This window comes from Bos javanicus, chromosome 6 (genome assembly GCF_032452875.1).
Source record: "Bos javanicus breed banteng chromosome 6, ARS-OSU_banteng_1.0, whole genome shotgun sequence".
NCBI lineage: Eukaryota > Metazoa > Chordata > Mammalia > Artiodactyla > Bovidae > Bos > Bos javanicus.
In genome coordinates, this window is record NC_083873.1 from 37,621,725 (window position 1) to 37,647,885 (window position 26,161).

Here is a 26,161-nt window from a genome sequence, read left to right on the forward strand (position 1 = left end):
TATTTATTAAAATTGTCACTGTTTGGCTTTTTGTTTGTTAGAAAGTTTTTTCAAAATATCTTTTATTTATTTGAATTATCCTGATTTCTACTTAGATCACTTTACAATTATACAAGTAAACTTGTATAAGTAAAACATGAATGCATTGTGAAAAATTCAAATACAGAAGTACATAGAATAAATATGTTTCCTCTTATCTCCTAATTCCTCAATCTCCATAGAGTTGATATCTAAACAGTTTGGGGCATACAATTCCAAACCCTCTTTCTCTGCATTTAGAGACACACATTAAATGCATAATTTTAACACTATAACACAGACTATACATATCTTTGCTTTTTTTTCAACTACTGATACATGAGATCATTATATATTGGTAGATGCAAATCTATCACAGTTTTAACAGCATGTCACTTCATAGTATGGTGGTAATATTTAATTTGCTTTTCTCTTGATGGTTGATGGACATTTAGGATGTTCTCAGTTTTCACTGATAAAGGTGTCTTAAACTTTCTTTACATTTTTATGTTTGTTTGGGATTTTGTAGAGTTGATTCCAAGAGGTGGAATTGCTGGGCCAAAGGTTATATATATATATATTTTAATGAATATTGGTGTGTAGATTTTTTAACTTCATGATTTTGGTTCCTTTTTTTTTTTTTTGACTGCACCTTGTGGGGATCTGGTTGGATCCACTCCAACCAGGGAGTGGACCTGTGCCCCCTTCAGTGGAAGCAGAGAGTCTTAACCACTGGACCACCAGGAAGTCCTGGTTTTGATGCATTTTTTAAAAAAGCTTTTCATACAGTATGAATTATGGGTGTGAATTCTTTTTTGGGGGGAATATAGAATTATGCTTTTGCTTATGAAAGTGAAAGTGTTAGTCATTCAGTCCTATCTGACTCTTTACAACCCCATGAACTGGAACCCACCAGGCTCCTCTGTCCATGGAATTCTCTAGGCCAGAATACTGGAGTAGGTAGCCATTCCCTTCTCCAGGGGATCTTCTAGACCCAGGGATCGAACCCAGGTCTTCCACATTGCAGGCAGATTCTTTACCATTTGAGCCACCAGGAAAGCTTTTGCTTATAGTGGCTCCACATAGAAGTTAGAGAGCAAAGCTAAGAATGTGTTTGAATTTTGTATGCAAAACATTGAACTTAAAAATATCTTAAATATGAGCCAATATGAAGACTTAGAGCTTGAACTCATAGTAACATGAGAAACGTGGGAATCTGCTTAGAGTTTTAATGGTAATTACTTCAGGCTTTAATTGGAATATTCATTATAATGCAGTTTGGGCCATGTTGAAATGTTCCAAAAAGAAATGATTTTTTTTTTAACTTTTTATTTTGTATTGGGATATGGATGGTGAAGGATAGGGCAAGCCTGGTGTGCTGCAGTCCATGGGGTTGCAAAGAGTCGGACACAACTGAACAACCGAACAACAACAAACAGCCGATTAATTATGTTGTGATAGCTCAGGTGAACAGCAAAGGGCCAAAAGGAGTGTTTTTAATGCAGTGTTAAATAACACATGTTTACATAAAAGTAATAAATGCTCATAGATTGAGAAAATACAAGAAAGTATGAGGATATGTTAAATATTTAAATAACAGAAAACATCTCAAAGACTGCTTCACAGATTAATTCTTGTGAAGAGTTCAGTTCTTCTGACTTTGAGAGATCAGTGATTTTTATATATCCTTTGTCGCTTTGTAAGTTTTTAATTAATTTACTTGAATCAACTTGTTTTTTTCACTTATGAAAAGATTTAAAGATTATATTTAATTATTGAAATAATACTTAAACAGGATGATTTTCTTTTTGGAGCAATGTCATTAGATAGGAATAGTTTTCTCAGGAACAGAAGCAAAATGAAATGGAAAAGTTGTTTCTTGATCTCAAATTTTCAGGCATTTTATAACATTTTGTAACAGGAAGAGTCAGTGACTCTGAATGCTAATAGGAAACAATTTCCTGTTAATTGAGGTGTTCACATAAAGAGAGAGATTGGGGCTGTTAAATGAGGCTTATTAAATTTGAGTAAGGAAAAGGGACACATACAGTTTTTAGAAAGCTTAAATATAAATTCTTAGTTTTAGAAAAGACTTTCTTGAGTGGTCTCTTCATTACAATGATTACTTGTAAAAATGATTGAGAATAGATGATTTCATGGTAATTAAAAGCGCTGGGTCCATTTTAAGTTCTATTTATGCAGTTTAGGATTTGTAATTACTAATGAAATAACTACTCTAAATTTATTTTTGAAGATACCCAAAATCTTAATGCTATGATGAAAAAGTAAGGAGGGATCCAAAGTTGAGTGAAGGTTTTTCAGCAACTCTACTGATTTATAGATTTTTATAATTATCAGTTTTGTAGCTGTTGCTTAGTTTCCTGCCAGATTCCAAAAGGTGGCTGATAGGTTTGAAGTTCCTAATATCATTGCTGTGGATTGATGAGCTTTTATTTACTCTTGGCTGTAATTTTATGAGTCATTTCATTTATTTGTCATACAGAATTCTGCAGTATCTGTAACTTGATTTTTGTTGACAGTTTAAAATGACACATTTTTCATCTACATTGTTGTTGTTCAGTTGTTTCTGACTCTTTGTGGCCTAATGAGCTGCAGCCCACCAGGCTTCCCGTCCTTCACCATCTTCTGGCACTTGCTCAAACTCAGGTCCACAGAGTCCGTGATGCCATCCAACTATTGTCTTCTGTCGTCCCCTTCTCCTGCCTTCAGTCTTTCCCAGCATCAGGGTCTTTTCTAATGAGTCATTTCATAAATTCCAACCTAATGGCACCTAGTTGTGTAAGTTTAAACTCATAATCTATTTAAACTCTTTCTTTATTTTGCTTTTAAATAGCTTTTTTTGTCCCACAGGAAAAAAAGAACTTCTGGTAAGCTCTTGAATGTTACCTAGGTGCGGGTTGTAAATGACTAATTTAGGCAGTGATAGTAAAAAATTAAAGGGATTCATTCCCTGGTGGCTCAGTGGTTAAGAATCTGCCTGCTAATGCAGAAGCCGCAGGAGATGCACATTTAATCCCTGGGTCAGGAAGTCCCTGGAGGAGGAAATGGCAACCCACTACTCCAGTATTCTTGCTGGGATAATCCCGTATACAGAGGAACCTGGCAGGCTACAGTCCATAGGGTCACAAAGAGTCAGAGACCACTGAGCAACTGAGCACACACACGCGCGCGTGCACACACACACACACACACACACTAAAAGTAAAAGTGTGGTTGACAGTGCTTGCTTGGTAGCAATTATACTAGAATAAGAACAGTATAGTGGTTAATAGGACCCTAAGCAAGGACTGTAGCCCACCAGGCTCCTCTGTCCATGGAATTCTCCAGTCAAGAATACTGGAATGGATAGCCATTTCCCTCTCTAGGGGATATTCCTGACCCAGGGATCCAACCCAGGTCTCCTGCATTATAGGCAGATTCTTTACCATCTGAACCACCAGGAAGGCCCTCAGGCAAGGTAATACAAATTCATGAAGTTTTTTTCCAGTTTTTTTAAAAGGTCATTGTGTTCATGGGTAACAACATAATTTTTATTTATACTATTATTCTTTTAAACAAAATAATGATTAAGGATGATGAGGGAAGACAGGCTCTTTCTGAATAATTGTATTTTTGAAGAAGAGATTTAGAACTTTCTAATTGAGAATACTAGTGACATTGAAATAATTAGTTATATTAAGAGATATAAATATGTACCTTTTGAAAATTTCCCATAGGAAATGTATTTTTAATGAAAATATATTTCCAGGGTCTTTTGAATCAAGCCAGTAAGTTCATGAAAGTTCATGACAATAACACAGAATTTAGTTTCTAAATCACATTAGTATCACATGGTATAAAATGTCCATATATAGATCTTGGGACTGATAAGGGTATAAAATGATCCTTTTCTCACTTAATGGGGAGCTGTTCAAAGTTTTGTAACAAATTCTACATTTTATTGTGCTTGTTTTAGTTATATTCAAAGCATTCCAGTTGTTACTGAAGAACAGAGAGGTGATTTTTCCTATATTGGCAATTTGATGACAAAAGAATTCATAGGTCAACAATTAATTCTAATTATCAAGTCTTTGGATACCAATGAAGAAGGAGGAAGGTACATTTAAATGTTAACTCTTGTTCTAATTTGCTCTCCTAATAGTCTTTGTTAAAATACAGTCATATTACCATATGATTAAATGTATTTAACCTAGGTCTCTAAAATATTATATGAAGTTTTTTCTTTCCTCTTGTATATATAATACATATATGGAGTATATAAGGGAAAATATGTACTGTCTCTGTTTCTCTTCTCTGTTATATATATATGGAAATAAGAGTTTCTAATTCAGTTTCATCAGAATAAACAATAAAGTTGCAGGTTTTTGCTTAAAATTTTCTGTTAGTATTATTAGTCCTCTCTATAATAAATATGGTATAAATTATTTGAATCACATGGTATTTTGTCATTTCATCATGTTGATTTATGAAAGATTATTAGGGTCATTTATAAATTTTTTTTTTCAGAATGTGAATTTTGGCTTTAAGTCTATACATATATTTTTGTACCTAAAGATAAATATAAAAAAGAATTAAGACAAGTTAAGTCTGCAGAATAGGTTGAAATATAATGTGTTTCTCTTTTTGTATTGAAATTAAAATAATTCTTCTTGAATTTAGGAAACGACTACTGGGTATCTTACAGGAGATTCTTACTCTACCTACCACCCCAATATCCCTAATTTCTTTTCTTGTTGAGAGACTGCTCCACATCATTATAGACGATAATAAGAGAATACAAATTGTAAGTAATTTTCTTCATTGGTGATAGAAATAAAAGATTTTGGTCAATAACATTGAGTGTTAATTGTGTTTTCAGTGCTTTTGGCTTTATTTGTCTTTAATTGCTTTTGTTTTAGTTTTGTCTCTGTGAAGCTTTTGAACTTCTTAAAACCCAGTCCCTTTCACACACACGTTTTAAAAAATATTTCTTTTCTTCTCTTACTGTGCCTGTCATTGTGTTGATTCAGTTTGAAATGGAGCAGTTTAGGGAAGGCGTGGCATAGGCATTGGTTGCTACGTTTGAGAGCCAGCTGAATTTATACATTTGTTGTTGTTCAGTTGCCAAGTTGTTTCCGACTCTTAGTGACCCCATGGACTGCATGCAGCACACCAGGCTTCCTTGTCCCTCACCATCTCCCAGAGTTTGCCCAAATTCATGTCCATTGAATCGGTGATGCATCCAACCATCTCATCCTCTGTCGCCCTCTTCTGTCTTCTATCTTTCCCAGCATCAGCGTCTTTTCCAGTGAGTTGGCTGTTCACATCAGGTGGCCAAAGTTTTGGAGTTTCTGCTTCAGTATCGGTCCTTCCAGAGAGTATTCAGGGTTGATTTCCTTTAAGATGGACTGGTTTGATTTTGATTTCCAAGGACTCTCAAGAGTCTTCTCCAGCACCACAGTTTGAAAGCATCAATTCTTCGGCTCTCTGGCATCTTTATTGTCCAGCTCTTACATCCGCACATGACTACTGGAAAAACCATAGCTTCAACTATATGGACCTTTGTTGGCAAAGTGATGTCTTTGCTTTTTAATAAACTGTCTAGGTTTGTCAAGGCTTTCCCACCAAGTAGTTGTCTTCTAATTTCATGTCTATAGTCATCATCCCCTGTGATTTTAGAGACCAAGAAAAGGAAATCTGTCACTGCTTCCACCTTTTCCCCTTCTATTAGCCATGAAGTGATGGAACCAGGTGCCATGATCTTATTTTTCTTAATATTGAGTTTTAAGCCAGTTTTTTACTCTCCTCCTTCACCCTCATTAAGAGGCTCTTTAGTTCCTCTTCACTTTGGGTTCATTTCCCATTTTATGCTTGGTAAGTAAATATCTTTATTTTTGGTAAAGTGCTTGATAAATAAGTATCTTAAAAATAAGTATATTTTTTTAGATAAAATATTTTATTTTTTAAAATTTATATTACTATTTTCAAGTACTGTTATTTTTCTCTGGGGTATTCTAAAAAACAGACTTGTATCATTGATTTTCATAAAATTGTAAATCACAAGTTATTCAAAGGTTGTCTTTTCCAGCCCTTCCTTATACAGATAATATATAAATTCCTTCTACAACATTGCCAATTAGTGGTTATACAGCACCTGTTTAATGTACCTTCATTAGGGATGCAACTTTTTCCTGAATCTGCCAACTCCGGTGCCTAGTGTCTCTGAAAGGAAAGTGTTTAGTTTGCTGTCATTCTGCCTCGTGCACCCAAAGGAAGAATTAACGAGTATTCTTATTTTTGTGTTCCACTCCCATTGTAGCTTAACAAGAGAGGGAGTTGAGGATTAGAGGCAGAAAATTTTAATTTTATGGTACCTAAGATTACAGGCTTTTTTCATTTTTTCTTCTGTTTCTAAGCATTGTATGAAAGAGAATTTATCTTCAGTGTCTATATGCCTATTTACCTTCCCATATTAAGAGTTTTTTAGTCAGATGTATTGTTTGGTCATTTTCTTCTAAAATTGTGTAGGAAATAGAATGTGTGCCATTTTTGCTTATATGTTTTGCTCTATTTTTCAAAAGATTGTGGATACTGTTTGGAGTTTTGTGTAACAGTTGAATGTCATTTTCTGTTGTATAACATATATTAAAACATTTATTCTGAATTATAATTTATCAGGTTACAGAAATTATCTCAGAGATTCGGGCACCCATTGTTACTGTTGCTGTTAATAATGATCCAGCTGATGCAAGAAAGAAAGAGCTTAAGGTAACTCTTCTAAATCAAAGAAATACTTGACTAGAATGTATGTGTGCAAGTCTTTTATTTCTTGTACATTTTCAAAATTTCTCTCACAAAGTTAAATTATAGATTAACTATTAAACTATGAGTATCAAGATGTTATCAGATTATGTGAGTTGAAAGATTTTCCAGTCTGTTTCAGGAAGACTACAACTTTTTCTGTATGTGCCCGACTGATTAAACTTGTAGATGGTTGAGATGTTAATAATGCTGTTTAGTTTGCTACAGATTTTGTATTAATTGTTTTTGTTTGGTGTTTATACAATTTATATCTTTTCTTAGATGGCCGAAATAAAAGTTAAACTTATTGAGGCAAAAGACTCTTTGGAAAATTGCATTACCTTACAGGATTTTCATCGAGCATCAGAATTAAAAGAAGAAATAAAAGCATTAGAGGATGCCAAAATAAACCTTTTGAAAGAGACAGAGCAACATGAAATGAAAGAAGTCCACATAGAGAAGGTATAGATAACTTTTTTACAGTAAATTTCAGTTGCTATTAATTATCATAATTAAACCTTGTTTGCTTAATTTAGCTGCCAGAATATATTCCCTTTGGAAGGATTTTTAACAGTACCATGAAATAATATGAAAATTATATTTTTCTGCCAGTTCCTTTCTGTTTTGGACTTCAAAAAGCTTTAATGAACTTTAATTATTATAGCTAGGACTTTATTTGATTTGCTTCCTTGTCATACTAATCCCTAGGATCTAAAGTCTTTCTTGCTTGCCAAGGAAAATTGCCTTCCAGTGGTTTCCTTCACTTTGTTTTTTGTTTTAGTTTGTCTTGAATGATTTAGAAAAGGAAAATGCATGTTTCCCTTATTTGTGGAAGACTCATGATCTTTCCACTGCTAGGAGAAGAATGTCTATAGTAACAATACTGTTACACACATTATTTTAATTACTCTTTGGTTTTAGAAAAAGCTAAGTAACTTTGTTATTTTAAATGAGATACTATATAAACTAGGTAACTAATAAAAACCTGCTGTATAGCATGGGCAACTCTTCTCAGTACTCTGTAATGGCCTCTGATTATTCTCATGAAGAGAAAGCTGGATAGAGAAGAGTTTGCTGTACAGGGGAGTTTTGTGAGTTATGTCATTGAGTTCTGTAGCCATAGACTTCCCTGCTCTAACACCCCACCTTCCCAATGGATATGCCTGAATTTTATTTTCATGGTTAATAGTTATTTCTTTTGTTTGACAAATTCAATGGGCTTTTAAATTTGAGGAGAAAATTTAAAGCAAAAATTGAAAATGGAAACTGAGAGAAGATATAAACTGCAGATCTGAATTAGAGAAATTTTAACTAAGGTGATCTGTCATGATTAATATTATCTGTTTAACTTTACTTGCTTTGACCATTTCTGTGTTCATTTGTCCTATTTAAGGGTTATGAATCTGCTACAGTATAATCACAGTATAGTGTAATAAATGCTATAGCCAGGTAAGGGTAGGAGAGGCATCTAAACCACATAGTGTGGTGTTGACTTCTCCAGAAGAATAAATGTTTAAACTTGAGATTTGAAAAATAATTTTTAAGCTAGTAGTTACAGGATTCTTTTGTATGTGTGTGTTGTGGGGGCGGGGATTTTCCTGAGTGTGAATTCATTTGATTCTCACTATGACCTAGTGGAATTAGTACAATTATCCTCATTTTATAGAAGGCAAGTAACTTGCCTGAGGTTATATAGATAGTAAATGGTGGAAGCAGGATTCAGACCCAGGCATGTGGCTTTCGTTGTGCTTTTACTGAACTCTATCATCTCTCTGCAATGAGTTAGAGGAATGTTATAGGCAGATGGAGTGACATATGTGAAGGCCCAGAAGTTAAAGAGTACCTGTTATGTTAAAAAAACTTAAGGTCCATGTGACTATAGAATTGACGGGAAGAGGTAAGAGATAAACCTGGGGGAAAAATTAAGGGCCAATTTAAGGCCTTGTATAAGCGATCTTTTAAAAATTGTGCCTTACCCAAAGATCATGTTGTTGTTCAGTTGCTAAATTGTATCCAACTCTTTGCAACCCCATGGACTGCATGGGGCATGCCAGGCTTCCCTGTCCTTCACTATCTCCTGGAGTTTCCTCAAACTCAGTCCATTGAGTTGGTGATGCCATCCAACCATCTCATCCTCTGTCATCCCCTTCTCTTCCTGCCTTCAATCTTTCCCAGCATGAGTCTTTTCCAGTGAGTCAGCTTTTCACATCAGATGGCCAAATATTGGATCTTTAGCTTCAGCATCAGTCCTTCCAAAGAATATTCAGGGTTGATTTCCTTTATGATTGACTGGTTTGATCTCCTTGCAGTCCAAAGGACTCTCAAGAGTAGTCTCCAGCACCACAGTTTGAAAGCATCAATTCTTCAGTGCTCTGCCTTCTTTATGTTCCAACTCTCACATCCATACATGACTATTGGAAAAACCATAGCTCTGACTAGGTGGACCTTTATTGGCAAAGTGACGTTTGCTTTTTAATACACTGTCTAGGTTGGTCATAGCTTTTCATGAAATTAAAAGAAAGTGTCTTTTAATTTAATTTCATGACTGCAGTCACTATTCGCAGTGATTTTGGAGTCCAAGAAAATAGAAGTCTGTCACTGTTTCCATTTTTCCCTCATCTGTTTGCCATGAAGCAATGAGATGGGATGTCATGATCTTTGTTTTTTGAATATTGAGTTTTAAGCCAGCTTTTTCATTCTCCTCTTTCACCTTCATTAAGAGGCTTTTGAGTTCCTCTTCGCTTTCTGCCATTAGGGTGGTATCATGTGTATATCTGAGGTTGTTGATATTTCTCCTGGCAATCTTGATTCCAGCTTCTGCTTCATCTGGCCCAGCATTTCAAAATATGTACTCTGCAATAGAAGTTAAATAAGCAGGGTGACAATATACAGCTTTGATGTACTCCTTTCCCAATTTTGAATCAGTTCATTGTTCCATGTCTGGTTGTAACTGTTGCTTCATGACCTTCATACAGGTTTCTCAGGAGGTAGGTAAGGTGGTCTGGTAGTCCCATCTCTAAGAATTTTCCAGACTTTGTTATACTTCACACAGTCAAAGGCTTTAGCGTAGTCAAATAAGCAGAAGTAGATGTTTTTCCGGAATTCTCTTGCTTTTTCTGTGATCCAGTGGATATTGGCCATTTGATCTCTGATTCTTCTGCCTTTTCTACATCCAGCTTGTACATCTGGAAGTTCTTGGTTCATGTACTGTTGAAGGTTATCTTGAAGGATTTTGAGCATTACCTTGCTACCTTATGAAATGAGCACAATTGTGTGGTAGTTTGAGCATTCTTTGGCAATGCCCTTTTTTGGGATTGGAATGAAAACTGACCTTTTCTAGTTTTGTGGCCACTGCTGAGTTTTCCAGATTTGCTGACATTGGTGCAGCACTTTAACAGTGTGTCATCTTTTAGGATTTTAAATAGCTCAGCTGAAATTCCATCACCTCCACTAGCTTTCCTCATAGTAATGCTTCCTAAGGCCCACTTGACTTCACACTCCAGGATGTTTGGCTCTAGGTGAGTGACCACACCATTGTGGTTATCCCAGTCATTAAGACCTTTTTTGTATAGTTCTGTTTATTCTTGCCACCTCTTCTTAATCTCTTCTGCTTCTGTTATGTCTTTGCCATTTCTGTCCTTTATTGTACCCATCCTTACATGAAATGTTCCCTGGGTATCTCCAGTTTTCTTGAAGAGATTGCTAGTGTTTTCCGTCCTTTTGTTCTGTTCCTTTGCATTGTTCTCTGAACAAGGTTCTTTTATTTCTCCTTGCTATTCTTTGGAACTCTGCATTCAGTTGGGAATGTCTTTCCCTTTCTTTGCCTTTCACTTCTCTCTTCTTTTCTCAGCTATTTGTAAGGCTGCCTCAGACAACCGTTTTGCCTTGTTGCATTTCTTTTTCTTTGGGATGGTTTTTGTCACTGCCTTCTGTACAGTGTTACAAACCTCCACCTATAGTTCTGTAGACACTCTGTATCAGATCTAATCCCTTGAATCTACTTGTCACTTCCACTGTATAATCATAAGAAATTTGATTTAGGTCATACCTGAATGGCCTAGTGGTTTCCCTTACTTTCTTTAATTTAAGTTTGAATTTTGTAATAAGGATCTCATTATCTGAGCTACAGTCAGCTCCTCCGGTCTTGTTTTTGCTGACTGTGTAGAGCTTCTCCATCTTCAGCTGCAAAGAATATTAATCAATCTGATTTTGGTATCAACCATCTGATGATGTCTATATGTAGAGTTGTCTCTTGTGTTTTTGAAAGAGGGTGTTTGCTATGATAGTGCGTTCTCTTGGAAAAACTCTCTTAGCTGTTTCCCTGCTTCATTTTCTAGTCAAAGACCAAACTTGCCTGTTACTCCAGGTACGTCTTGACTTCCTACTTTTGCATTCCAATCCCCTATGAAGAAAAGGACATCTTTTTTTGAGTTCGTTCTAGAACGTCTTGTAGGTCTTCATAGAACCATTCGACTTCAGCTTCTTCAGAGTTAGTGGTTAGGGCATATAGACTTGGATTACTGTGATTTTGAATGGTGTTCGTTGGAAACAAACCAAGATCATTCTGTCATTTTTGAGATTGCACCCAAGTACTGCGTTTCAGATTCTTTTGTTGACTATGAGGGCTTCTCTGTTTCTTCTAAGGGAGTCTTGTCCACAGTAGTGGATACAATGGTCATCTGAATTAAATTCACCCATTCCTGTCCATTTTAGCTCAGTGATTCTTAAAATGTCGATGTTTACTCTTGGCATCTGTTTGACCACATTGACCTTTTAAAGATCATGGTGTAGAACTAAAAATGAGATTTATGTCTTACGAAGATCACTGTTACTCAGGAAATTCATTTCATGCAGACATACTAGTTTGAAGACTTAGAGTAATGTAGTATTGAGATGATTGTGGTCTGAACATGATGATGGGGGATATGGAAAGAAGTCATGGATTTGAAACATATTTTGAAATTAGTAACAGGGAGAGCAGTGAGTCAGGAGTGTATCCTAGGTCTTTTGGTTTGGATGGCTGGGTAGATGGCAGCAGTTTATGGATGTTGCTCGGGAGGAGGGATGTAGGTAATAATTAGTTCCCTTTTGGCCATTTTGAGTTTAAAAAGCCTGTTGGACGTACAAGAGGAAATGTCTTATGGCAGTTTTCTATATGAAAATGAAACTTTAGAAAATAGTTGAACTAGCTCATAAATGGTAAATCATGTGAATGGTTAAAGTTGTTCAGGGAATGTGTATAGAGACATGTCTTAGACAAAAAAACTCTAAGAAAGTAAATATTTGAGAGGTGGGCAGACTATATTCTTACTAACACAGAATATCTTGTGTTTTGTTTTAGAATGATGCTGAAACCCTACAGAAGTGTCTTATTTTATGCTATGAACTATTGAAGCAGATGTCCACTTCAACAGGTATAGGTGCAACCATGGATGGCATCATTGAATCTTTGGTATGTTGAAAGAAATAATGTAGTGGCTGCTTCATATTGTGAGAATTAAATTAAGATAATGCATGTAAAAGACCTGGTATGTAAGTTATAATTCTTTTAGAAAGTTTGAAAAAATTATACTGGCAAGAGATGCAGAATATCTTCATTTTTTGAATAGTAAGGAATACTGAGATACAATAGTAATATTTAAAGTACCAGAATCTTACCGTGTAGAAAGACTGAGAAAGTTACATTGTAAGCCTTGTGAAAGGAATTTGTTTATTACTGCATATTTAAGAGACTTTTTACTAAAGAAACCCTTCATAGGTAATCTCCATTTTACTCAGGAGAGGGATATAAATTCTGCAAGCCTTAGAACAACATTGTCTGATAGAAATATAATGCAAACCACCTGTTAACTTTAAATTTTCTAGTAGCTGCATTTAAAAATTAAAAAGAAACGTGAAATTAATTTTAATATATTTAACTCAATATACCCCAAATATTATAATTTCATCAGTTAGTCGATATAAAAATTATGTTCTTTTCTTCATACTAAGTCTTAAAGCACATCTCAATCTGGACAAATCAAATTTCAAATATTCAGTAGCCACGTGGTTAATGGTGATGGTATTAGACATGCAGCTTTAGAGTATTTTTTTAATATTGCTGCTTATCCATAGCAGATTTTAAATGTATCCAAGCTCTTCCAGGATTTTCCCCAAGGTTTTTTCACTTGGGATTAGTGAAAAACAGCCAACAATTGTGATCTAAAATCTAGTTCCTTGGATTGTCATGAGTTTGTCAATATAGTAAAGAGATCTGATTATTATTTACAACAGTCCAGAGTTGATTAAAACTAGATCTATTAAATCTCCAGAATTTAGTTTTAATTTTAAGGAAGAAGATGTCTCTAGTGAAAAGTGATATTTTAAAATTCTGCTGTGTGCTTTATGTTTGGTTCTGTTGCAGGAGAATGATAAATTTGGTATAATTAACTACACAATTGAAACAATAGTTACAAAGACATATATATGTGTGGGAAAACACATACAATATTGAGAAAATAAAGAATACAAAATTGAATGGTCATAATGATTTTAAATATATAAAAGCAATCTGTCTAAAGATTGGAAGAGTAAGGTATTTAGATATAGGAGTAATAATATTTTAATGGAATTACTGTGCTTTAAAAATGAAAGTGAGTGAATATTAATTTTATAATAAATATAAATAATATTGTTTATTATAGTGTATTATGTACTATACATTCAGTATTGGGGATAGAGTATACATGATTTACAAAACACATGTAGACTGCCCTTGGTAGATCTTTTGGTCAAGTGAGAGGGGACATGAATCAAATAAACAAGTGAAAGCTTATGCCATTGATAATTGCTATGAAGAAAAGCTTTATGGTCATATGTTAACTTAAGATAATGAGTTTCATCTGTTCATGGAGGGTGACCTTGAGGTGATATTTGAGTGGGCACATTAAGTATGTGAAAAAGGAAGGGAAGAATGGTAGATTTACTCTTGTGAATACTGTAGCCACCAGCAACATGTGGATATTAAAAACCTGTGACTGTTAAAAACTATTCTAAATATATATATATTTATAAATGTAAAAATACATTGGGTTTCAAAGACTTAGTACAAGCAACATAAGTTATCTCACTTTTATAAAATATTTTTGAAACCACAGCTAAAAATATTATCTTGATTTTAAAATATTGGTTACATGTGTTGATAATAGTTTATTTATTTTGGAATAAAATGTAATGTGGCTATTAGAAAATTTAAAATGACATATGTGACTTGCATTATGTCCCTAGTGGATAGCACCAATTGGGAGACATTGAAATCAGATCAATTGAATAAACAAGAGCAAGGGATAGTGTGTTATGAGATGATACTGGGAAAGACTACACAATATGGACTACACAAAGAGACACAATACGTCTCTTTGAGCACTAGGAAGCCATTGAATCAGTTTTGTCAGGTGGAGGGAATATAAGGACTATATTTTGCTCTGACTGTATTCTTATGTTTTAGCAATTTACTATTTACTTTTTTGAGTTAATAGACTATATATGGAAATGTAGATCTATGAGGAAAAAGTAGATGTATGAGGTCTTACAGAAATTTTCATTTTGACCACCTTTTTAATATACTGTTTAAAATTTTTTCCTCTAGTCAAAATTATTTTAATTTCTAATTCATTTTAGATTCTTCCTGGAATAATAAATGTTCATCCTGTAGTAAGAAATTTGGCTGTACTGTGTTTGGGATGCTGTGGACTGCAGAATCAGGATTTTGCAAGTAAACACTTTGTATTACTCTTGCAGGTAAGATTTATCACGTGATTAAAATCTTGATTATACTTACTGAAATAAATACTCAATATGTCTGAATGTGCTAGTATTATAAGTTTAATCTATTCCAGGGCTTATTGATGTTGATGATGATGGATGACTTTTAGGAACTCAGTTTTTAATCTTTAGATTTTTCTGTTATTAAAATCTTTTGTAGAGGATGAAATGTCAATTATTTAAGGTTATTTTAAAATTAATCATACAGCAAATTATATTGAGTGCATATAATATGCCCTGCATTATTCTAACTTAGGAAAAAATAAAATAGGTAATGAAAAACACAAGATAAAAGTTTCAGAGGAAATACACAGTGGAAAATAAACAGTAAATAGTATGTCAGATGGAAAAAAAGCAGAGGAAGGAAATCAAGACTGGGAATAGGGAGTGGGAGTAGTTTGATCCAGAAAGACATCACTAATAAGTCAAAATTTGGGCCATTACCGGAGAGGAGTGAGAATGAACTGTGTAGATCTGGGTTAAGAAGTTTCCAAAGAGAGGGAAGAGCAGTGCGGGGGCCCTGCAGTACGACTTTGCTTTACATGTTCAAGGAGCAGGACCTCATATGGCTAGGGCAGACTGAGCAAAGGGAAGAATAGTAGAAGAAAGAGTTTGTAGGTAGGTGACATCCATGTCTTTAGGGATGTCTAGCAATGGCACCCCACTCCAGTACCCTTGCCTGGAAAATCCCATGGACGGAGGAGCCTGGTAGGCTGCAGTCCATGGGGTCGCTAGGAGTCGGACACGACTGAGCGACTTCCCTTTCACTTTTCACTTTCATGCATTGGAGAGGGAAATGGCAACCCACTCCAGTGTTCTTGCCTGGAGAATCCCAGGGACGGGGGAGCCTGGTGGGCTGCCGTCTCTGGGGTCACACAGAGTCAGACACAACTGAAGCGACTTAGCAACAGCAACAGTCTATAAAGCGGAGAAGGCGATGGCACCCCACTCCAGTACTCTTGCCTGGAGAATCCCATGGATGGAGGAGCCTGGTGGGCTGCAGTCCATGGGGTCGCTAAGAGTCGGACACGACTGAGTGACTTCACTTTCACTTTTCACTTTCATGCATTGGAGAAGGAAATGGCAACCCACTCCAGTGTTCTTGCCTGGAGAATCCCAGGGACGGAGGAGCCTGGTGGGCTGCCATCTATGGGTCTCGCAGAGTCGGACACGACTGACGTGACTTAGCAGCAGGAGCAGCAGTCTGTAAAAATGTAGCTTCACAGTGAATGAGATGGGAAGGAATTAGAAGATTTTGAGTAGAGGATTTTTATGCTCTGACTGGGTGTAGTGATAGTTAGACCATGGATTGGCAAACCTTTTCTATAAAGGTCTAGAGAGTAAATATTGTAGACTTTGCAGGGCGTATGGTCTGTCTGAACTCTTGCCCTGCTGTGGTGGTTGAAAACATCCACAGGTGAGATATATTATTAGGTGTAGTTGTAGATCAATAAAACTTACATTTATAGAATCCAAAATTTAAATTTCATATAATTTTAGCACATAATGAGATACTAGTTTTTAACCATTTAAAAATGTACGGTTTTATTCTTAACTTAGACTGTGTTTAAAAACAGGTAGCAAACTGGATTTGGTCCATGAGTCATAGTTTGCAGATCCCTAGTAGTAATTACAGGGATACAAGTATGGAAGCAGGGGTACTCATAAGGTATTGTAATAATCTAGGAAAGAGATATTGATGACCTGGACCAGTGTTATGATTTTTGGGGTCATGGGAAGTGATGGTAGTTTGAGTTTGAAGGACAATGTCTGTAGAATTTGCTGATGAATCTGATGTGGCATGTGAGAAAAAGAAGTGGAAGGAAACAGGAATTTGGCCAGAATAGGTGGAGAGATGGAGTTACCCTTTCCTGTGATAAGGAAAACAGAATAACAGATTTTATGGCAGGTAAATGAGATAAGGAGTTCAATTTTAGACATGGTAAGTTTGAAATTGGAGGTACAGTTCGCTTTAGTTCAGTCGCTCAGTTGTGTCCGACTCTTTGCGACCCCATGAATCACAGCACTCCAGACCTTCCTGTCCATCACATACAAGTGGGTGTATATTGGATAGACATTTGTATGTGGGTTTGGAGCTAGAAGACAGGCCCAGACTGAGCACATGGATCTGGGAGTCTTTATTCTATAATAACTTTATTCTTTATTCTTTATTCTCTGATGCCTAGAGTTTGGATGTTACCTGACAAATGCATGTAGTTTGAGAAGAGATTTCAACTTTATAGTTCTCTAGGGCTCAGACAACATTTAAGGTAAGGGAGATGAGGAGCTAGTTAAGACCAAGGTGAAGTAGATAGTTAGGGAAAAGTGTGATGTCCTAGAAAGCAAGTGAAGATGATATTTTAATGAGGCCAAGATGACCCAGCTGTCTAATGCTTGTGACAGGTTGGTACGACTTCATGGTTGAGCATTTTTGGCAAATAAGGCAGTGTTTGGTGACTTTCATGAAAGTAGTTTATGTGAAGGTCAAAGTCTATTGGAGTGATCCAAAGAGAGAATTATTGAGTGGAGGGTTTTTGTCTCCAGTCCTTCTCAGAAGGATTGGAGATAGCCAGTGTAGACTATTCTTTCAAGATTTTACTTTGTTAGGAGTAACAGAGAAATGGAGGGGTAACAAGAGAGGATATGGGGTAAAAAAAGTTTTTTTGGTTTGAATTTTTTTTAAGATGGAGAAAATTAAAGCCTGTTTTGTACCCTAATGAGAATGACCCATGTGAAATGAAAACAGTGAAAATATAGGGAAGAGAGGGTGCTCAGCTGCTTGAGTGCTATTGAGTAGACAAGAGGGGATTAAGTCTAGTGTATCAGTGGAATGCATTTGACTTTTTAGCTCCTTTGGACATCTGTTTTTAACATTTGGGCCTAGCTTTACTTGGAAAATATACTTCCCTCCATCTCTTGTCAAATGTAGTGGGATAAAAAAGCTGCAAGGAAATTTTGATCTTGGGGGAAATTCAACTATTGATTGGGTTGAGTCTTAAATAAAATAATCTTCCTAAAACTGATAATCCTTGTTGTCACATGTTATTTTCAAGTTAACATGAAAAGTGCTCCCATTTACCTGTTGGCAAGCAATATGTACAAAAATACCTTGCAGCTTTTTTATTCCACTACATTTGACAACACCAAGTGCTACATGAATCACACTGTCCTTTTGTGACAATGTGGGGAGATGGAGGGAAGTGTATTTTCCAAGTAAAGCCAGGTCCAAATGAAACTTCCTTTAATGTTGCATATGATATTGCCAAGAAAAAGAAAGCATATACAGTTAGGGAGGACGTGGGTAAGTCGTGTGTTCTGGAAATGGTCAAACTGTTTGTGACTTGTATCAAAGGAAAAAAATTTGAAACCATACTTTTTTTTAAAAGATAGTTCTCAGGAATTTCAGTGTTTGGTTATATTTTCCTTTTTTGGAATACTTTGGATCTAATCAGTTCATTTAATGTGCAAGGATTAAATTCCTAATGTTGCTTTGTTTATATTTATCATCCCATTCTCGTTATCAGAGTAAAATTTCTATTATGTGAGATTCTTTTGGAAACTTGGAATGTCATGTATTATCTTTAAAATGGTGTACAGTTTTTTTCAAACTGGGAGAAAGATTTTGTACTTTGTCCAGATGAATCATTTATAGCACTTAGCCATATATCTGGTTTTGCTCCAAGATGTAAAATAAATCTCCCATTACTATTTAAATCAGCAGGTATTGGCATCATTGATTCTACTAGTAATACTAAAAGGAGTCCCATCTACTATTGTGAATTTTATTGGCTTTATAGATGCCCAGGAAATAAAATCCTACATTTTCAAAGAGATTTTGTTGAGAAATTAAATGAGTAAGTTCTCAACTTCAATTTCCTGGCTTTGTAGAGGAAGGGTAGTTAAGTGTAGATTGACCCCTGCTAAGTGTTGATTGAAGCTGCTAAGTCGCTTCAGTCGTGTCCGACTCTGTGTGACCCCATAGACGGCAGCCCACCAGGCTCCCCGACCCCTGGGATTTTCCAGGCAAGAACACTGGAGTGGGTTGCCATTTCCTTCTCCAATGCAGGAAAGTGAAAAGTGAAAGTGAAGTTGCTCAGTCATGTCCGACTCTTCATGACACCGTGGACTGCAGCCTACCAGGCTCCTCTGCCCATGGGATTTTCCAGAGTATGGAGTGGGGTGCCATTGCCTTCTCCAAGATTGACCCCTAGTCATTACTTTTTTTTTTAAGTGGAAGAAAAATCTTATTTGATAGTGAATGGTTCATTTATGTCTAGCTTACTAAGTACCATGCTTTCTGACTCTAAAAATGAGGTAAAACATTCATCAAGATGCCCTATATACCATTATGAGTACTTCTGAAAATTTACAAGTTGTTTTCAAATTGGAATGCTGATAGAGGAGATTAAAGTTAGACAATTATATAAAATTTCTAGTACTGCAGCAAAAAAAAAATAGCCTAGAACTCTTTCCAAAGGTATAGTCATGCACTTGACTTTTAAATTTGAAATGTGAATTTTGATCTTTTTAATTTTTGTTGATATAACATCAATAATATGGAGAAGGAAATGGCAACCCAGCTCTAGTATTCTTGCCTGGAGAATACCATGGACAGAGGAGCCTAAGGGGCTACAGTCCATGGGGTCACAAGGAGTAGGGCACAATTGAGTGACTAACAGTGTGACAACAACATGAATAATAAGTGTTTTGGTCATTTTAGAAGAAATGTAATATGAATTTAATGCTTAAGAGTGTCCTGGAGCACTAGGAAGTTATTTAATACTAAACTTAGCCCCCATTTGACAGAGCTATAGGAGCGCTGTTTACTCCTGTATAATTTTCTGTAGTGAAAAGAATTGTCAAAATCAAGTTCCTGTGAAAAATAAATGAATGTTCCCTATCCAAGACCATTTCATAATTTTACCTTAATATCAAATCAAAATAGTTAATAGTAGCCTTGTCGTGGAATTAAAATTGACCTTTTTTTTTTAACTTTTAACTTTGATCTCTGAACTTTTTTCAGGAACTGGCTATTAATGTTTGTCTGAAAAATAACAGTATAATTTTTTGTACATTAAAAATGTGAGTGATATCAGATACAAATGCAGTAAAATGTATATGAAATTTTGCCTATGTTTTGAATGTTATTCTGGGGTGGACTTTTATTAGATCTTCAAAGGGATTTGTGATCAAAAGAATTTAACCACAGCAGATTCAGTTGTTTATAAAGGTATTTTCAGAGCTATCATTGGAAGATTTTAGATTAAGGGAAAAGAGCTGTATTTTGGTAAAGTAAGAAATCTTTTTTTTTTTTTTAAATCAAGTTTGACTAGCAGAAACTGATTTAAGAAATATATCCACACTTGTTAGAAAGGCAGAAGAGGGAAATTACTTAATTTTAAACTCTTTCTTTAAAAAATATCCAATTTTGAGAGCTATTGCTAGCCAGTAAAGGACTGAAAAGGGCAAGGAAAGCCAAGATGCTGTTGAGAGAGTAGTGTGTTTAAAATTTGTAGAGAATGGTCATGACAGTACATTCTTAGAAATAAGCATTTGGATTTGGCAAATTTGCAAGTCTTGCCATAAGAAAATGTAATAGATTTATCTTGAAATCAAGTTTTGTAATTTTGAGCCATTTTTCTCCATTCATTTGACAAACCTGCTGGTGATTTTTTTCTTTTTCATTCTATGGGCTAAGCTGTATAGCTTATCAATCAATCAAGCATATCAATGACCAAAATTTAAGTACATTAGAGAACATACTAATAGTAAATTTCTTCATAGTAGAAACATTCAACTCTTTTTTTTTTATGGCTTTTTTAAAATTTAGTTTATAGGAATTCAGTTTTCTTAACTTAGGGTACTCATACAAACTGCTGGGTTTTGTGATTTATTTCCTTTTATAAAGGAGTCCAATTCAATGAAAACTGAATTGATGATTAATGAAATATGAATTTATTGCACTAATAAGAAAAAAATTTGTCTTTAATGAAGCTTGATAGCTTAGAGGAATACTGATATTCTAGTAAATGCTTTTCATTAGTTAGGATGTAATATTTTTGTCTTTATAGATGGCCCTAAACAATTGCAATATAATAGAACAGTTTTTCTAGATCTTGAAAATAATAAAATCATAGTTGAACATATACTCATTGAACATATACTCATACACATTTTTATATATAAAAGGAACAAATAATATAGTTCTGACTCCAGTCAGGAAATTTTTACTGACTGATGAACTTTTTCTGAAAGAAATGTAACTCTTTAAGTGTCATGGTATAAATAACAATAACTTTAGAATAAATTTTAATTAAGTTTTTAAAAATATTATATGTAGACTTGACACTGTTGTTGAAATTAGAGTAAGATATATGTTAATTTTATGTTGTGTAAACAGAATGAAAGTGTACCTAATTTACTTTTGGTGGGGGATGTTGTTTCAATTTAGGTTTTGCAAATTGATGATGTGACAATAAAAATAAGTGCTTTAAAGGCAATCTTTGACCAACTGATGACATTTGGATTTGAACCATTTAAAACTAAAAAAATCAAAGCTACTCAAAAGGAAGGTGCAGAAATAAACTCCAGTGAAGAGCAAGAGTCAAAAGAATCCGAAGAAGAGACAGCTATAGCCAAGAATGTTCTGAAACTACTTTCCGATTTCTTAGATAGCGAGGTAAGAAATAATCATGGCCCTATTAGTGTGCAAGGTCATTTTTAGCATATATATGTTTATGCTCTTTTTAGTTTTTTAAGCTGAAGTTTAAACTTGGCCAGCATTTAAAAAATTTTTGCCTTTTGAATATCATAATTAAATTCTTTCACTTGTAATATACCTAATTTCCCACTATCAAATTACATGTTTAGAGAATTGAAGTGTAAACAAAAATGAAATGACTATTGGGAGGTTGTTGTTTTTCATCTTTTTTCTCTGTCTTATGATCTATGACTTACAACTTTCTTCCCCAGGAGTTTTTTTTTTTTTTCCTATTTTGGCATGGGGATTTTAGTTCTTGACCAGGGATTGAACTCCACCCCCTGCATTGAAAGCACAGAGTCTTAACCACTGGACTGCCAGGGAAGTCCTCCCAAAGAGTCTTAAGAAATAATTTAAAATAATCTTATATTGAATGGGTACAAGTTCTAAGATATGGTATGGGCTTAGATCTCTTTCCTTAAGGTACTCATTAAGTACATTTTTAAAGCATCTATAAACATTTAAATTATAAATTTTTTAATTTTTATTGAGATGAAATTGACATAACATAGAGTAACAATTTTAGAGTGAACAATTCACTGACATTTAGTGTAGTGCAACCACTGCCTCTACTTTTTAAAACATTTTTATATCCCAAAGGATTAAGTAGTTGCTCCCAGTGTCTCCTCCTACCAGCCTGCAACAACCATCAATTTGCATTTTGTCTCTATGGATATAACTCTTCTGGGTATTTCCTATAAATGGAATCATAAAATATGTGACTTCCTGTCTGCTTTCTTTAACTTAGCTTTTTTTCAAGATTTATCTGTGTTGTGACTTGTGTCACAAGCCTTCTTATGGCAGAATAATATTCTCTTCTATGTATATACCACAGTTTGTTTAGCCATTCATCCACTGAAGGATATTTGGACTGTTTCCACCTTTGGGTGTTGTGAATAGTACTGCTATGAAGATATGTATGGCTGAGTAGCTATTTTTAATTCTTTTGAGTATATTTCTAGAAGTAGGGTTACCAGGTCATATATTAATTCTTCTTTGCTGTTTTAGGATTTTGCTTCTGCTCCTCATCCCAACTAATTGCTTAATATATCCTCAACCTTTCTTTCTCTTTAAAGTTAGAACATTTAAGTTCTCTCAGCAAATTTTAGTAATACTATAGTGTTATCATTTGCCACCATATTTTACATTTGGTCTCGAGAACTTATTCATCTTTTTTTTAAAGGTATAATAGAACTTCTTGTAGCTGAAAATACACCCTTTTACCAACCTCTCTATATTTGCCCCCACCCACCAATCTGTGGTAACTATTATTCATTCTACTATTTCTCTGAGCTTAACTTTTTGAAAGATTTCTACATAAAAGTGATACCAAAAAAGTATTTGTCGGGCTGTTTCACTTAGTATATTGTCCTCGGGGTCTAGTCCTCTTGTTGCAAATGGCAGGATTTCCTTCCTTTTTTATGGCTGAATAATATCTTACATCTTCTCTGTTCATTCACTAATGGACACACAGGTTGTTTCCATATCTTAGCTCTTGTAAATAATGCTACAGTGAACATGGGAGTGCAGGTATGTCTTCAAGATTCTCTTTTCATTTCCTTTCGATGTATACCCAAAAATGGGACTGCTGAATCATATAGTATTTGTGTTTTTACTGTTTTGAAGAATTTCATTCTACTTTGCATAATGACTACACCAGTTTACATTCCCACTAAGACTGCACTTTGGTTCTTTTTTCTTCACATCTTTGCCAAATGTCTTTTTGATAAAACCATTTTAACAGTGTGAGGTGATATCTCATTGTGGTGTGTTTTTTTTTCCCTTAAATTCTTTTTAGGTTTTTGCATTTTGGTTTTTATTCATTTTTGAGTTAATCTTTTGTATATGGTGCAAGGTATGATCAGTTGTCCTGTGGCCACTGCTGAATTTTCCAAATTTGCTGGCATATTGAGTGTAGCACTTTCACAGCATCATCTTTCAGGATTTGAAATAGCTCAACTGGAATTCCATCACCTCCACTAGCTTTGTTCGTAGTGATGCTTTCTAAGGCCCACTTGACTTCACATTCCAGGATGTCTGGCTCTAGGTCAGTGATCACACCATCGTGGTTATCTGGGTCGTGAAGATCTTTTTTGTACAGTGTTGTGTATTCTTGCCACCTCTTCTTAATATCTTCTGCTTCTGTTAGGTCCATACCATTTCTGTCCTTTATTGAGCCCATCTTTGCATGAAATATTCCTTTGGTATCTCTTATTTTCTTGAAGAGATCTCTAGTCTTTCCCATTCTGTTGTTTTCCTCTATTTCTTTGCATTGATCGCTGAGGAAGGCTTTCTTATCTCTTCTTGCTATTCTTTGGAACTCTGCATTCAGATGCTTATATCTTTCCTTTTCTCCTTTGCTTTTCGCTTCTCTTCTTTTCATAACTATTTTAAGGCCTCCCCAGACAGCCATCACCTGACCTGCCTCTTGAGAAATCTGTATGCAGGTCAGGAAGCAACAGTTAGAACTGGACATGGAACAACAGACTGGTTCCAAATAGGAAAAGGAGTACATCAAGGCTGTATATTGTCACCCTGCTTATTTATATGCAGAGTACATCATGAGAAACACTGGACTGGAAGAAGCACAAGCTGGAATCAAGATTGCTGGGAGAAATATCAATAACCTTAGATATGCAGATGACACCACCCTTATGGCAGAAAGTGAAGAGGAACTCAAAAGCCTCTTGATGAAAGTGAAAGTGGAGAGTGAAAAAGTTGGCTTAAAGCTCAACATTCAGAAAACAAAGATCATGGCATCCAGTCCCATCACTTCATGGTAAATAGATAAGGAAACAGTGGAAACAGTGTCAGACTTTATTTTTCTGGGCTCCAAAATCACTGCAGATGGTGATTGCAGCCATGAAATTAAAAGACGATTACTCCTTGGAAGGAAAGTTATGACCAACCTAGACAGCATATTCAAAAGCAGAGACATTACTTTGTCAACAAAGGTCCGTCTAGTCAAGGCTATGTTTTTTCCAGTGGTCATGTATGGATGTGAGAGTTGGACTGTGAAGAAGGCTGAGCACCGAAGAATTGATGCTTTTGAACTGTGGTGTTGGAGAAGACTCTTGAGAGTCCCTTGGACTGCAAGGAGATGCAACCAGTCCATTCTGAAGGAGATCAGGCCTGGGATTTCTTTGGAAGGAATGCTAAAGCTGAAACTCCAGTACTTTGGCCACCTCATGTGAAGAGTTGACTCATTGGAAAAGACTCTGATGCTGGGAGGGATTGGGGGCAGGAGGAGAAGGGGACGACAGAGGATGAGATGGCTGGATGGCATCACTGACTTGATGGACGTGAGTCTGAGTGAACTCCGGGAGTTGGTGATGGACAGGGAGGCCTGGCGTGCTGCGATTCATGGGGTCGAAAAGAGTTGGACACGACTGAGCGACTGAACTGAACTGATGATCAGTTGTTGTTGCTGGTTTTTTTTTTTGCATGAAAGTATTCAGGTTTCTTCTAGCACCATACAGCATGTGGGATCTTAGTTCCCCTGACCAGGGATCAAATCCATGCCTCTGCGTTGGAAGGTGGAGTCTTAACCACTGGATCACCAGGGAAGTCCCTCATTTTACTTTTGTTTTGTGTTTTCCTGGTGAGTAGTGATATTGAGCACCTTTTCATGTGCCTGTCAGCCATTTTTATATCTTTTTTCACAAAAAATGTTTATCAGTACCTCTGCTCATTTTTTAAAAAATTTATTTTTAATTGAAGGATAGTTGCCTTACATTATTGCATTGGTTTCGGCCAAACATCGACATGAATCTGCCAGATATACCCATGTCCCATCCCACTTGAATTTCCCTCCCACCTCTCTCCCTGTCCCACCCCTCTAGATTGTTGCTGAACCCTGATTTGAGTTCCCTGAGTCATACAGCAAATGCCCATTGACTATCTATTTTACATATGATAATGTATGTTTCCATGTTACTCTCACCATACCTCCTACCCTCCCCTTCTCCCCACCTAGCCGTGTCCATAAGTCTGTTCTTAATGTCTCTGTCTCCACTGCTGCTCTGCAAATAGGTTCATCAATGCCATCTTTCTAGATTCCATATATATGCATTAGTATATGATGATTGTTTTTCTCTTTTTGACTTACTTCACTCTGTATAATAGGCTGTAGCTTCATCCACCTCATTAGGACTGACTCAAGAATGTTCCTTTTTATGGCTGAGTAGTATTCCATTATATTTATATATATATATATAGATAGATAGAGAGCACGCATGCGTGTGCGTGTGAGAGCACAGATTCTTTATCCATTCATCTGTTGATGGATATCTAGGTTTCTTCCATGTCCTAGCTATTGTAAATAGAGCTGCAGTAAACTTTGGGTTACATGTGTATTTTTCACTTCCGGTTTCCTCAGGGTTCTGCCTAGTAGTGGGATTGCTGAGTTATATGGTGATTTTATTCCTAGTGTTTTAAGGAGTCTCCATAATTTTCTCCATAGTGACTGTATGAATTGATATTCCCACCAACAGTACAAGGGGGTTCCCTTTTCTCCACACCCTCTCTAGCATTTATTGTTTGTAGATTTTTTGATGATGTCCATTCTGACCACTATGAGGTAATATCTCATTGTAGTTCTGATTCGAATTTCTCTAATAACGAATGATGTTAAACATCTTTTCATGTATTTGTTAGACCTCTGCATATCTTCTTTGGAGAAATGTCTGTTTAGGTCTTTTGCCCATTTTTTGATTGATTGTTTTGGTTATTGATTTGTATGAGCTGCTTGTATATTTCTGAGATTAATCCTTTGTCAGT

The 26,161-nt window shown here is 35.6% G+C and overlaps 1 protein-coding gene across 2 annotated transcripts in view; it reads left to right on the forward strand.

The window, feature by feature from the left end:
• The window catches only part of NCAPG (non-SMC condensin I complex subunit G), a 76,926-nt gene that overhangs the window by 37,270 nt on the left and 13,495 nt on the right, over window positions 1-26,161 (forward strand). For both annotated transcript variants that reach the window (XM_061419757.1, XM_061419756.1), the window contains exons 8-14: window positions 3,995-4,135; window positions 4,699-4,822; window positions 6,697-6,786; window positions 7,102-7,281; window positions 12,161-12,271; window positions 14,479-14,598; window positions 21,074-21,301. In XM_061419757.1, coding sequence (XP_061275741.1) covers window positions 3,995-4,135; window positions 4,699-4,822; window positions 6,697-6,786; window positions 7,102-7,281; window positions 12,161-12,271; window positions 14,479-14,598; window positions 21,074-21,301 — 994 coding nt within the window. The remainder of the gene's footprint in view (window positions 1-3,994; window positions 4,136-4,698; window positions 4,823-6,696; window positions 6,787-7,101; window positions 7,282-12,160; window positions 12,272-14,478; window positions 14,599-21,073; window positions 21,302-26,161) is intronic.